The sequence below is a fragment of the Octopus bimaculoides genome, chromosome 10 (assembly GCF_001194135.2).
Source record: "Octopus bimaculoides isolate UCB-OBI-ISO-001 chromosome 10, ASM119413v2, whole genome shotgun sequence".
In the NCBI taxonomy this organism is placed as follows: domain Eukaryota; kingdom Metazoa; phylum Mollusca; class Cephalopoda; order Octopoda; family Octopodidae; genus Octopus; species Octopus bimaculoides.
The window spans coordinates 48,337,768-48,352,486 of NC_068990.1; the positions used below are offsets into that span (position 1 = coordinate 48,337,768).

Sequence of the window (14,719 nt, forward strand, 5' to 3'; positions counted from 1 at the left end):
TTTTTTAAGAAATTTGTCTTTACTATCAGTATCATGTAGGATTTTTGTTGACAATTTGGTTGATGGATCTTTTGAATCAGAACGTGCTTGGTCATCTGTCTGTTGGGATTTCTTTACAACTTTTCGTTCAGTTTCATGTGTTGATGTTATTTTGGGGGCAACAAGCTCCTCTATGTTGTCTTTATCTTCTTTATCATAGAAAACTTTTGTTGGAAGTTGACTTGGTATATTGACATCAGATGGAAATCTAGATTTTTGGACAAATGCAACTTTTTCTTCTTGAACTTCGTTATTACGAAGGTCAACTGTCCGTTTACTGGGCTGTTTGATTATTTTTGTTGCTTTATCATCTTCAGTAAATGGGGATTGCTCAAACATCTTCTTTCTGGAACTGTCAGCTGACAGAGTACTTTGGAAAGGAACCCTTGGCTTCTGTATTGATTGAAGCTTTTCTTCACTGAATCCATTTATGTAAGACTCTTCAGTTTTTTTCATTGTAATGTCTAAAGTTTTGCCAGGAGAAAATTTAACATCTCTCCTGTTTGCAGAAAAGAGACTGTCAGATTCTTTTTGCACAGACATTGTAGAATGTTTAGACTTATCAGATTCACCAAATTGGTCAGAATGAACTTGCTGCTTCTCTCCAGTAAAGGTAAGTACATCACCATCCTCCTTACCTACCAGGCCTAAAGGTTTGACAGATTCACTTTCTGCAAGGAGTAAAAAGTTAAAACTAACGATGGTTCAGAACTGGAAATTGTAATGTTTTAATAGTAGTTGCTAAGGTAAACCTATTTCTATAATTTGAGACACTGTCATGATAAGTATAACCTTATAAAGTCTCAGATACATTAATTAAAAAAAATCTAAATGATTATTAAGTTTCATTTAAAATATGAGCATGTTCATGTAGATTTGGACTGATCTATATTATTTTCCATTATACAGAAAAAGCATTACCATAATCATCAATATATTGAGGAAAGTATCATGGTAACTGTTAACCTTAAAGTATTTCTTTTAAAGCAATACTCTGCTCCAAGATATCATCACATATTCTCAAAGAATTAAAATCTAATCATTAAGAAGGAATAGGAATGATTACAGTTAGATAATAAGCTACAATTTCATCTTGGAGTGGAGTAATATGTTAATAGAAGTAGCATTTTCTTTATTCCAAAGATTGGCCAAGAAGTGGACAAAGGTGAACAAAGGAACCTTCAGCAAACTACATGTGAATTCATGGAAAAGCAAAAAAATCTGATGATAGTCCCAAAAATCAGAGTCTATAAAACAGTCATATCGATGACTATCAAGTTGACTCATTTTCTACATTTCCTTGAACTCTTCCATCAGTATTATCTATAAACAATCAATAAAATTCAATAAGAGACATGGTCACAAATGCTAAATTATTCCATGTGACAAGAACTTCCAGTAATATGGCCAGGCTTCTCAAGATACATATAAGATGAGTACAACACGTCCAAGATGGAAAGTATTACCTCTCAAAATGTATACTGCATGAAAAGTTATCCACTAATAGATACAACAAATGGGTATCACTATAGAAACTTAGAGACTGTAAAGAAGTCCTTCCATACAAGCTAACTACAATTAGAAGGTAAAGACAAACAACCAAAATGAACACACTGGTGGTACACTGTGAATGAAGCCACCTTCCTCTTTAATAACAATCAAAAGGGAGTATAGAGAACAACAGCTGATATATAAAAAATTATGACTCAAATAATACATAGAATGAGACTCTCATCCATAGCTTCACTGACAAAACCTAGTATAACATAAATCATCTCAAGAAACATCAATATGTTTGCAGAAATTAAGGACCCTCACTCACTGAACTTTCATTTGCCAAACTGAAAACTACACCATTTCCATATCATATAATTATAGTTTTGTTTACTTTGCTTGGTTATAATGTAAAACAGATGACTGTGTGAATGTTCCAAGTATATGATCAACAATAATCTGAAACCTCATTTGTTTTGTAACTCTACAAATTTAAATTTTCTTTCTTGTTTGCTATACACACAAATCACAAAAAAAAAAATCACAGAACATTCTACATGGTTAATGTGAATGGAATCTAATTTTATCTTTTTTCTCATAAATATTTCTTGCTAATTTCTTTTTATCTCTTTCAGTTTGCAATGAGTAGGATGTGTGTTTAAGAACAACTTTGGAATGAGATATTTTATCACTTGATCTCTTTTAGAACCTACTCTGCAACCAAAAACATAGGATCAAAAACAAAAGGATATTTTACATAGATGTGTCAGGAAGAACAACTGAAATCATTTCAAATCCAGTTTCATATTTGCAAACAAGTAAATCAGGATGATCTTTAATCAGTTCAGTGCTTAAGTTAATTATGAAACATTATATTATTATTTATAATTGTTTCTAATCTAGGTACAAGGCCAGAAATTTTAGTGAGAGGCATTAGTCGATCATATTGTCCCCTGAACTGGGATAAAAAGTAAAGTTCACCTCAATAAGATTGGAAATCAGAACATGAAGAGTCAGAACACTAATTATTCTTCCAATTCACCACTTTTATTATTATTTTTCATAATCAATAAGCACAATACAGTTTTGTAGTACACAAGATCAATGGCTTGTTCTTGATTCCTCACAAACACCACTAATAATCTAATATCTTTGGAAAAGTGTATAATGCTCCCTACTCTTATCAGAGAAAAATCTCAAGTTCCTTGCCTGTGTAAGAAACAATTACACATAAGCTGTTGTACTGAGACATTAGATATTAGTTGCTTTAGTTTTTTGTAGGATTACTGAACTAATACATATTCAAAAAGACTTTCAAAAGTTTAAATGTTAAGAATTTGTGCAATGAAAAATATAGAAATTCAGTTGTTTTCCACACTGGCAATGTCATGTTGTTTAACAGACATAGAATTACCTAAGTTAACTACTGGAGACACTGTTTGTAGTGTAATGAATATTATTAATGCTAAGTGTCATGTGAACTCAAGAATTCATATAACTGGTCAGATATTTAGATCCATATTGTCTAAGACAACATGAAAGCAAAATATTTAACTTAATATTCAGCTTAAGATGAAAACTGAATTACAATTGAATAACAAAACAATCCACCATCAACAAAATTTAGAGATGTTACAATATCCTAACATTCCTTTTAAAAGTTCTCCAAATTTTCCATAGAGCTTAATATTAAAAGCACATTAGTTATACTGGCTGTTTTAATAAACAAGTCAACATTTTGAAAATATTGGGCAGCACAATAGTTAGATGATGGTGATGATAAAAATAATAAAGATCATGATAAAAATTAAATAGTAAGTAAAGATTTTGTTAAAAATCAAACTATGTGTAGAGTTATTTAATAAGAATAAATAATGTGCAAAAATAGTAGTGAAAATAATGTAAACAGATTATAGTGAAAAATAAATTATGCATAGAATTTATAGTGGATAATAAATAATATATAGCAATTAATGCTTTGAGATTGTAGTAACATTAAATAATTTGTAGAGATCTGAACACAAGATATAAAGAGGTATAACTAAATACCACAACACTACCAATTCTACTACTCACCACCCTTTTTAGGGTAAATAAATTAATTTTAGTGAACAACAAAAATATCAATATTTGTCAATGGAACATCTTGAAAACATCACTTTAGTGAGTTAATGGAAAGGAAAGGAATTGTGTGTGTGTGTGTGTGTGTGCATGCACGCGCACACACATAAATGCATCTGTGTGTGTGTTGGTTCTGTTTATTTCAGAAGGGACAATGTTACAGTGTACAAAAACATTATTAATTTTATAGGATAAGTATCAGGTTAACCCATAAGAAATGTCAGTTTTCAGGATGGAAAAAGTATAAAATGCATTCATTCCAATTTAATCTTAAATTATCTGCAGGTTAAATCAACACTCTATTGACTAAATACATTACAAACATTGACAACACCACTAAACATATTAGTTTTCTTTGAAGCATCTTAATGAGGTAGTTTAACAACACAACAATGTGATACTTTAAATGCTTTCTTTTTTTTTTTAACTAGGAGTATAGAGCAACAGAATGTCTGTAAAACAGTCAAGTAATTTACTTTTATTTGGCATAAATTGTTGAAGATAATTCATGTAGCATAGACACAGGAATTGCTATTTGATAAATGAAGCATGCTTTGGGTCAGTGCTTCTAAAAATGTGGTGAGGTGGAAATATTTTTCTGGAGCGTAGGTTACTTCAGAATGGGAAACATATATATATATCAAAATAAGCAACAGGTTATCAATAAGTGATGCAGTACGACCGTTTCAAGCAGCTCCATTTAATTGAACAATGCAATCATTAGATCAATTTAAATGCAGTGCCAGCTGATGATGGCACTGCATTTAAACTGATCTAATGATTGCATTGTTCAATTAAATGGAGCTGCTTGAAACGGTCGTACTGCATCACTTCATGATATCCTGTTGCTTATTTTGATTTTGTTCACCTTACTTCGAGCTGCGCAGATAATACCAGACTGACTTGGTGCTTCAACTTAAGTACCTAATTCAACTGAATTGCAACTATTTCTTTTTTATATATATATACTTTTCCCATTTATGAGAGAGGGTTTTTTTCTTTTTTTAATTGAAGTGGGGGATGGGACAAAATAAAGTGAGAAACATTACTCTAGATGCTCTGTTGAGGTCCATTATTAACTACCTTCTCTTACCTACATTTTCAAATTCTCCAATTCAAAAATTTATTACAAAAAGAAAAAAAATACAAGGTAAAATTAATTCTATATCAATAGACAATTGATATTATCTATAAATTTGTTTGGTCAGAGTAAGAAGAGCAGAGCAGTTGGAAGAAGGTAAAAAGTAATCTTAAGATTGAAGATGTGGCAGAAATGCTTTCAATGTTTGAACTCTGCTAAAGCTGCCCCAGGGCCAGATGGTAAGACTTTAAGACTATTGACAGATAAAGTCAACAACATAAATAACAGTTCTTCCAACAAGTTTTTATTACGAGGGAGTGAGAACTGTGCACCTTGGCAATATGCACATGACAGCATTGGTGGAAAGCATATGTCCCCTTAACATTTTGAAGAATCAGCATAACACTGTGACAAGAGCAGCTCATTGAATTATAGACACAATCTAACTGTGGAGGGAACCTGTGGAAGAGGTAGGCCCAGGAAGACATGGGACAAGGTGGTGAAGTATGAACTTTGAACGTTGGGCCTCACAGAGGTGATGACAAGTGACTGAGACCTTTGGTGACATGTTGTGCTTGTGAAGACTTGTCAAGACAAGTGAAATCATAGTCATGGCCGATGCCAGTGTCACGTAACTGGTATCCGTGCCAGTGGCACATAAAACACCCATGCCAATGGCACATAAAAAGCACCCATTACACCCTTGAAGGGGTTGGCATTAGGAAGGGCATCCAGCCATTGCAATCATGCCAAATCAGACTAGCACATGGTGCAGCTCTTCAGCTTACCAGTTCCATTTAACCCATGCCAGCATGGAAAGCAGACACTAAAGAATGATGTTAATGATGATGATGATGATAAATCAAGTTCAAGGGCTTCAGCACAATTTATGTCAAAGAAATTGGAGAGACTTTCAGCCAAATGAATTTAGAACTATGCACCTTGGCAATATACATATTACAACACTGGTGAAAGAATACAGACTAACTAGCTGGTTATATTACAATAACACGAGGGAGTCAATATGTTAAGAGGATATATGTTTTCTACCAGTATTGTCATGTGTGTACTGCCAAGATGCACAGTTCTCACTCCCTTGTAATGAAAGCTATAGGAAAACTAAGTTTGTGCTAGAATGATACTTCCTTGGAATGGATGCAGCATAGCCAAATACAGGAAGTTCACTTCACAATCATGAAGGCCCAGGTTCAATTTCAACTACATGGCATTGTGTGTGTCTACCATAGCCTCACTTTAACCCAAGTATTGTGAATAAAATTGGGAAGACAGAAACTGCAGAATCTCTTGAGATGAACTGTACCTATAATTCAAGGAACTAATCTTGTCATATGCTGATTCTTCTCAATAATTATGTTAAGGACATGCATGTCTGAGGGATACTCAACCACTTTGAATGACTAAATATTCATTGCAAGAAAAAATAGCAAAAATCCTATTTTTATCAATAGAAAATGTTTCTCAAGTCTATAGGTCATTGGGTTAGTGTCTATTTCTATCTGCCATAATAATATTATGGAAGACAGAAATAAACTTGAGGTGATGATGATGACAATGACAATGGAGATGGTGATGATGATGATGATTGTTTCAAATTGTTGCACAGGGCCAGAAATCCATCTCAGTACTAGACAAATGCTTTATTTTAACAACCCCAGAGGGATTTGAACTCAGAATGTAGAGAGTCAGAACAAATACCACAAGGCATGTTTTCCAATGCTCAAACAATTCTGTCAATCCAAGTTAATTTCAAGGTTTATTATGGAGTTATTAGACAAAGTGAAAATTACTCAGAGATAAAACAAACTGACTCTTATTAACCAGAAGTGAGCTGTATCTACCATGATAAAACAACTTTCACATCACTATAAACTAGTTATGTGCAAACTAGTCTGCAGGACTTTATAAATGGCATGCATAACAAAACATTGCCTTGAAATTTTTTAATAGTGCACCCCATATGATGATCCATGTTTCATGGAGCCTGCTTCTCAAAAAAAGTTACCTATTCTTGCTATAAACCCTTTGGCAAGGTAGAGAAAGTTGCTGAGCAAAAACTTCTATTTAACCATTCAATTTATCATCTGTTCAGAAACCTACAGAATTATCTTAATGAAAATAATTATACAAATATGATGGTGGCTCTCTAATGTTTGATGATAAGGATCCACCTGTTCAATCAACTGAATTACCTGCTTTTGAATTAACATGTAAGTGGTTGAGCATTCCACAGATATGCATACCCTTAACTTAAAAGTGGGAAATATATGTGAAATCATTCTTTAAATCAATGATGAAGCATATTATTATCAACAATAATAGATAGTAGATTAAGTGAGGAGATAAAGAACTAGAAGAAGACTTAATAAAGTATGTAAATGTGGGAGATGATATAATGAGAAGAAAAAATGATCAGAGAATTGATATCTTCTGATATATTTTAGGTTTTACCTATTTTTTAACCTGATTTTGTTTATTGTTGGCCCTTAATCCCTTTCTATTTTCTAGGATCTAAATCTGCCCTAATATTAGTTCCACATTATTCCCTAACAAACATCTTCGCCCTACAGCAAAAATATCATGCATCAATTTTTGCTGAATGACTGAATTTACTCAGAAATTTTTATGTATTTATTTTACACTAATTTATACTTATCATTTGGGTAGACATACTGGGTTCTATGATTTCCATCAAACCCCTTTTGTAGAATATCATTAAGCAGATCATTTTAACATTTTCTTAAGCAAGTAATGATGGAGACCAATGTAAATAGCTTATTCTTGACTTGCTGATTTTGGAATATATACTGTAATTATATATCTTTCATCACGTCTAATGAGAAAAGCAATTGCTATAACCCAAGGAGCAGAACTTTCTAAACATAATAATAAGAGAGAATGAAAGAGAATGATATGATTTATGCTATCTTAGTATATACTATGAGATATTCATATCATACTATTTGGCATGAATATATAAGAGGAAATAGAGTTATACAGAATAGCTGCGCAACACCCTTTCTTCTTCAGAAAGAACAACATGTAATGTTTGGCTAGACACACAACTAGAAATGAATAGGTGATTATATCTGATAGTTTAGGGTGTGAGTGAGGAAAGGTAAGTAATTTTTAAAAATAAGCAAAGTCTATTGTAATAATGGTAGCAGTATGGCTATGAATAACACTACTTCACAGTAAACTGTAATCTAGATAATAAGAATGAGGGAAAGTTAAGCAAGTCCATTAAATGGCTTTCTTCTTGATGAGGTCTAGAATGCCATTGATCAAGGAAGAGTACCTTTTAGTAATAAAAAGAATACTCTGTTGCAATTTGCACTTCAGCTATTTTAAAGTAACAACAGACATTCAGTGTTAAAACAGCCAAGTATATAACTTGCTCTGAAGAGACCAGAAATATACAAGCAAAAAAAAAACAGATTGAAAGTGAGATGCTTTTCAAAGAAATGCCAGTTATTTTGACCAGAGCTTATGGAAGCTTATTCAAAATAACTGTAGCTTATTATTATGTATCTTAGCAATTATTTGGTCATTTCTCTATGAAATCTCACAACTATAAGCTCTCAAATTTCTAGTCATTTTTCAGTTAGCTTTGTATTTCATCACTGAAGTAGTTTCTTTCTTTCTCTCCCCCAACTTCCATATGAAAAAAAAAAGTTATTTGATGAAGTACAAATGATTTGATAGCTATGGCTTTTTATAGGCCCACTAGACCCTCATAAATTATTATAGTAACAGAAGTATAAGTAGGGAGGATACTAAATTTAACAATTAATCATTCATTAATGAGGAAATAACTACACTGGTAGCAAGTAGTTTTCTCTGAGTTATGCAGTAGGATAATAGTAAATAAATAAAAATGGATGAATACTTTCAACAAATTAAAACAACAAAACAAGCATATAGCAAAGCAAAGTTTATATGAACACAACATGTCAAGAATTTAAATCATACAATATCATGCACATGCTTTTGGGATACAGACAGAGCATATTAAATTATAATCCAAAATTTTAAAATATGTGAAAATCAGTCAAATCCACATGAACAAAACTTATAAGGATTTCAAACATTTGTCCTTTAATCCATTAGTAAATTGTAAATCTTAAACTCAAAATAGTAACAAATTTCAAATGACAACAGTTATATAAGGAAAATTGTTTAGACATTCTAAATAATTTTTCTTATATATTGGCTTTTATCCCTGCTGAATGCAAAATTTATAAAAGCAAAAACTTAACACATGAAGCTTTTATAAAGTGAACACAGTTTAATGCTATCAATATTTTACTTATTCATTTACATTTAATTTTAAAATTTTTTTAATAAATATTCTCTCAAATAGACGGATAAAATATTTAATTATAAAATATTTTGATATTCTGACTTAAAACAGTATGATATTCTATATATATTAGGTTTAAGACAATATAATTTTTAGAGATATTATGCATGTGTAAACACAACAATATCAAAAAAAGAAAGGGAAATGAATTCGTATTTAGCTGTATCCATTTTTCAATGGCTATCTAGCTTCATTGGTTTTACTTAACATTAACAGTTAATTTTAAAGATATTAAACAAACTTAGTATGTACTGTAGTGGTTCTCAAGTGAAACACAGTAGTGCACTGCAAGAGGTATCTAATTATACAGCAGGTTTTTTAAATTGTAAGCTTTAGAAAATCATACTAATGTTATTATTCATAATTTTGTTATCTACAAATATGATTAATACAACAAGCTAAGCAAGCAACTTTCAATTTGTTTTTGTTTTTTTTATTTTTATTTTTTAACATGAAAAAATACTTTTTTTAAACAAAATTTTTAATGTGATGTGTAGTATTAGTTTATTTCTTTTTATTTATTTGATTTCCAGAGTGCCATGAAATCAGAAAAACTGAGAACTCTAGGTGTACAGTTTGTATATCATGTGAAGCATTTTTGCAAAGAAGCCACAGAAATAGGCTTTCAACATAAATCATTGAGAAAGATTTCATATTTATAAGCAACAAAGCAGTAATAGTAAGCTGCATATTGAAGGGAAATGTTAAAAGTTTGCAAGCACTATTAATAGAGAAGCCAAATATAGGGTAGGAACAATATTAGTAAGCACATATCATTTCCTCAAATATCTAAACAATTTCAGTCTTGTTTAATTTCCCGCCCTGAGCTCGATTTCTTATCCTATCACTCTTGATAGCACCTACAGATTTTACACATTGTCTGCTAAGCTTTCAGGTTTAGAACTTCTATCTCCAAGCACAGATTATAAAAGTAAACTTAAGCAAAGATTGTTGCGTTAGATAATACAAGTGGAATTCTATGCATGTAAGCAATATATGTGCTAAGCTTTCAGGTTTAGAACCCCTATCTACAAGCATTGATTGTAAAAGTAAACTTAAGCAACTATAACAATGATTATTACATTAGAGAATACAAATAGGATTCAGTGTATGTATGTATGTTTGATATATATATATATATATATATATGATGTACATTGCTTAATGTTAGGTGAATGAGTAAAGAGAGTTCAATACATGTTGTAGAGGATATAGTATTTAATAAAAACTATATATATATATATATATATATATATATATATACATCTTATATATATATCTTAATATATAAAGCAGTGTGTATGCATGTTCCTTATGCATTCAAAAACTTAGTTGCCAATTTTGACAATGTATGGGGTGTCAAAAGATTCAGTAATCTTTTGGTTACCAAATAAACTTTATTTTCATTTACATATTTGCATTGCAAAAATTAACATTATAATCTTTCTATAAGTCAAGTATCATAAACAACATTTTATACCACCACCACCATGACATTACATTTTCTATATGAGTGTGTATGTATCTGTGAGTGTGTGTGTGTTTGCATGTTCATTACGACTTTAGGCCGATGGCTGAGAAGAGTATATGTATGTGACAACATATGCATACATTTTTGTGACGACTGACACACACATACACGTCTAAAGCAAGAGACACATACACAGGGGGACAGAGATAAGCCTGAGGTATGCATGAATGTGTCTCTCTGTGTCTGTATTAGTATATGTATGTGACATATGGGGTGTCAAAAGATTCAGTAATTGAGTGCCATTTTTAAAAAAGAGTAAAAGGAAAGGAAATGTTCCATATCATAAGGCAAAAATGTCATGTGTTTAGTATAAACAGTGAAAACTAAGATGAAATAATTGCTATTCCATCGTGTAATGACTTCGCCCTGAACTCATACTCAATTTGATAACAGACTGCGCATCAGTATTTATCTGGGGGCTTGGCATCCAGATCTGTGAGACCTACAAATGCCGCTATTAGGACTGGATTAATATCCATATTGACCCTAACAACTAAAAAGATTTTCCTGCCCCTATATAGGATCTTTTTTTATCCAACCACTTGAAGGTTTATCTTGCTCCAGTCTACTCAAGCTGGCCAAAATGAGTTATAGCTGTAATTGAAAGGGCCAACTTTATCATATTCTGTGTGAGGCTGAATCTCCCTGAGAACTACGTTAATGGTATGCATGTCCGTGGAGTACTCAGCCACTTGTGAGTTAATTTTATCCTCATGTGGTAATGAAAAGTGAAAGTGACATCCAATATTAGCTGTAGTTATTTGTCTTTGATTTAACAATGTGTCTATGTATCAACTTTTCTTTTGATCTGTATATCTACTGTCTCTCTCTCATTTACTCTTTCATTTCCTCTGTGTCCCTCTTCTCTCCTGCTTTTAATTTAACAATGTATGTATATGTATCTACTTTTCTTTCGACGTATGCATCAGTCTACTCTGAAAATACTGATAAACATTTTACCTCTCCCTTCAGCTGTAGAAAAGTAACATTCACAGCTATTTGCTGAGAGAGAGACAGACAGAGGGAGAGAGAGACAGACAGAGGGAGAGAGAGTGTGTGTGTCAGAGAGAGAGGCAGACAGAAAGAATAACAGTCAGACAAATAAATAGATAGATAGATAGATAGGCAACATTTCTTTTTGGAATTTCCATATTTTCAACGAAAAGTTATCCAGCATTTTCTGTATGAGAATGGTTCCATTCTCTTTCACTATTATTCTCTATCTACTCTCTTCTTTCGCTCAGTCTATCTCTCTAAATTTCTCTCTCTTTCCCCCTCCCTCCCCTATGTCTCTTTGCCTCTAAATGTCTCCCTGCATTTAACACGTTATACTTCTCTTACCTCTCAGCACTATTAATCCCCACCTCTCTCTCTCTTACTTCCTCCTGTTTGCCACTTTGCCTCTCACTTCAACTATATTTCCTCTGCTTCTGTCCCTCCCTGCTCTCCTGCTTTACCGCTCACTTCAAGTATACCTCCTCTGCTTAACACCTTTTATTTCTCTTTTTCTTTGCACCTCTCCCTTCAACCTCTTTCTTTGAAGTGTGACATACACGACAAGTACAAACAAAAACAAATAAAAACTAAGTGTATTAATATTATAGATATATCCATGTAAATAAACTGAACATTTTAAATTTTCACCTACAGTTCAAAACTGGGTAATTCTGTCAGCTGCAAACATTTGTTTCTTGCTTTGTTTCATTTATTATCTAAAATATATTAAGTTTCAACTACCTTGCTGTTTAATAATAATCTCCTTTAGCTACACACTGTATCAAGATTCATAAGTTAGAAATATAAATGATCGTTTTTAAAATATTCTAATATTTATTATCTCTAGATTTAATTTGTGATTTTAAATTTATGGAAGTCATCACTAAGAAAATGGAGAAAAAATAAAAGAAAATGAGTAAATAAATAATCAAGATAGACACATGCACACTCCCTCAACAGAGGAAACTTGCATTCCCCTTTAAAGTTTTTGAGACACTCCAACATAGTCTTGACATTACCTAGAGAGATTGCAAGGTTATGGTGCTGGAATAGCCAAGCACCTTCCCAAGCATCATCTGACACTTCAGGGAGATGAAATGCTAACTATGTTAAAAACTTTCTCATCAGCAGTTCAGCACCCTGCAACATCTCAAAAGCCACAGGTAGAAAACTGTATTGACAGATTTTCAGAGCTTTATTTCAGATACAGATGTAGTTACCTCCATCTTACCCACAGCATCAAAGACATGTGATTAGCAAATGGTAGCATCCTATACATGACGCTTGTCTCTAATCCAAAAGCAAAGAGTGATTCTATCAGGGCTCTTAACATTCTCACTGACTCTAGAATTGAAGGGAGTATTAAGATATTCATTCTATTATTTGCAATATCTTACTGATATTACCAATATCTTACTGATATCAACTAAAGAGAAATAAAAAGAAAAGCCAATTTCAGTAGAATTTGGAAACATAAATTACAAGACTCTTTTGCATCTAGTTCCATGTGCTACAGAAAAGAAATTTGAAATTAACTAATTCTATTCTATATGCTGAATAACCAAATTGATTAGGAACAAAGAAAGACTATAGTATCAGTACTTGTTATACTTAAGTTATTAAAACAAGCAACTCTTAAGAATTTGTGATCTATTTAGGATGATTTTTAAAAACAGTTTCATGACAATATTAATGAACTGAAATAGAAAGTCAGAAAGGAAAAGTTGTTTGAGCTATAGATGTTTAATATTTCATTTATGATAAATGTCAGAAAAAATATGTACAATGTATATCAAAATATGGACACAGGGAACATTTTATTTAGACTTATTTGTAGGCTTAAGACATAGATATAAATGTTTCAGGCTACTGTTGCTTGGCACTACACTAACTAGCATCTACATCAAAAATTCTTTCAATGATAGAAGAAATATTGTGATGATCTAACACCTATAATATTTTAAAGAAATTTCTAGAGATTACAGGACTAAATTAACTTTCATAGCACTCGCTATTAAGCATAAGTAATTTTCACATCTCTGATTTAGCATAAAATGATATATGGTTCTAAGAAACTATAAACTCTCTTAACATGTCAGCTATGCCCAAGTGATGTACGCATTGTTACTGGAGCTGCTAAGTGGTCTAAATATTTTGATCTTCTGTAAACATGATATAATCTAGAAATTGCACCAAATGCAACCAGCAATGAAGAATAAGGCAATAACATAATAAAGCAAAAAGTTCTTAGCATCAAATGTATTTCTTTTATTACTCAGAGAAAAGCATTTCATTATAAAACAATTTTCTGATTTTTTGATTTCTAATTCTGGCACAAGGTCATACATTTGTAGAGAAGTTCTTACTCTTATAATTTCATTCAAATCTGGTATGCTTCATAAGAACACTAAATCTACCTCACACTGGGATTTGGGTTTTTTTTAGCCTCTAAAGGATGTAAAATGAAGTTGAGATTGGTGGGACATGATCTCATGATATAGCCATAGCTAAATACCACAAGCATTTTGTCTGATGTTCTAAAGATTCTATTATCCTACCATTTATAGTTAATTTTATTTATCCAAGAACAGTTCTTGGTTTTACTGGTAGAGTCAGTTCCAATGGAATTTGACCTCAGAACATAAAAATTTGTAACTATATACTGCTTTGTATTTAGTTCAGTTCTCTACTATTTCTGCTATTCATTAGCTTCTAAAATAAGACAATTAAAAGGATTTAATCTCTGTTCATCATCAGCTACATATATATTATGTAAATGTGCATGGGCTGGAATTGAACTTACAAACCATTATTTCATGCGACACAAGAGTTCAACAATATATAAATTGGTAACTCTTAAAAAAGGTTTACACACACACACACACACACACACACACACACACACATAGACATATATGCAACAATTTCAGGTTTGTTATTTGTTACATTTATCTAACGATTTGAGCAATTTAAACAATAACTGAAGTAATGTAATGGGAGAGTAACAGGTTAAACAGAATCCTCTATCTGTGTTTCTCGATATGTAGGGTGACATATATATATATATATATATATA

General features: G+C 31.8%; 1 protein-coding gene across 1 annotated transcript in view; it reads right to left on the bottom strand.

Annotated features, from left to right (window-relative positions):
• The window catches only part of LOC106879475 (titin), a 96,692-nt gene that overhangs the window by 8,389 nt on the left and 73,584 nt on the right, over positions 1–14,719 (bottom strand). The window contains exon 3 of the mRNA XM_052970957.1: positions 24–710. Coding sequence (XP_052826917.1) covers positions 24–710 — 687 coding nt within the window. The remainder of the gene's footprint in view (positions 1–23; positions 711–14,719) is intronic.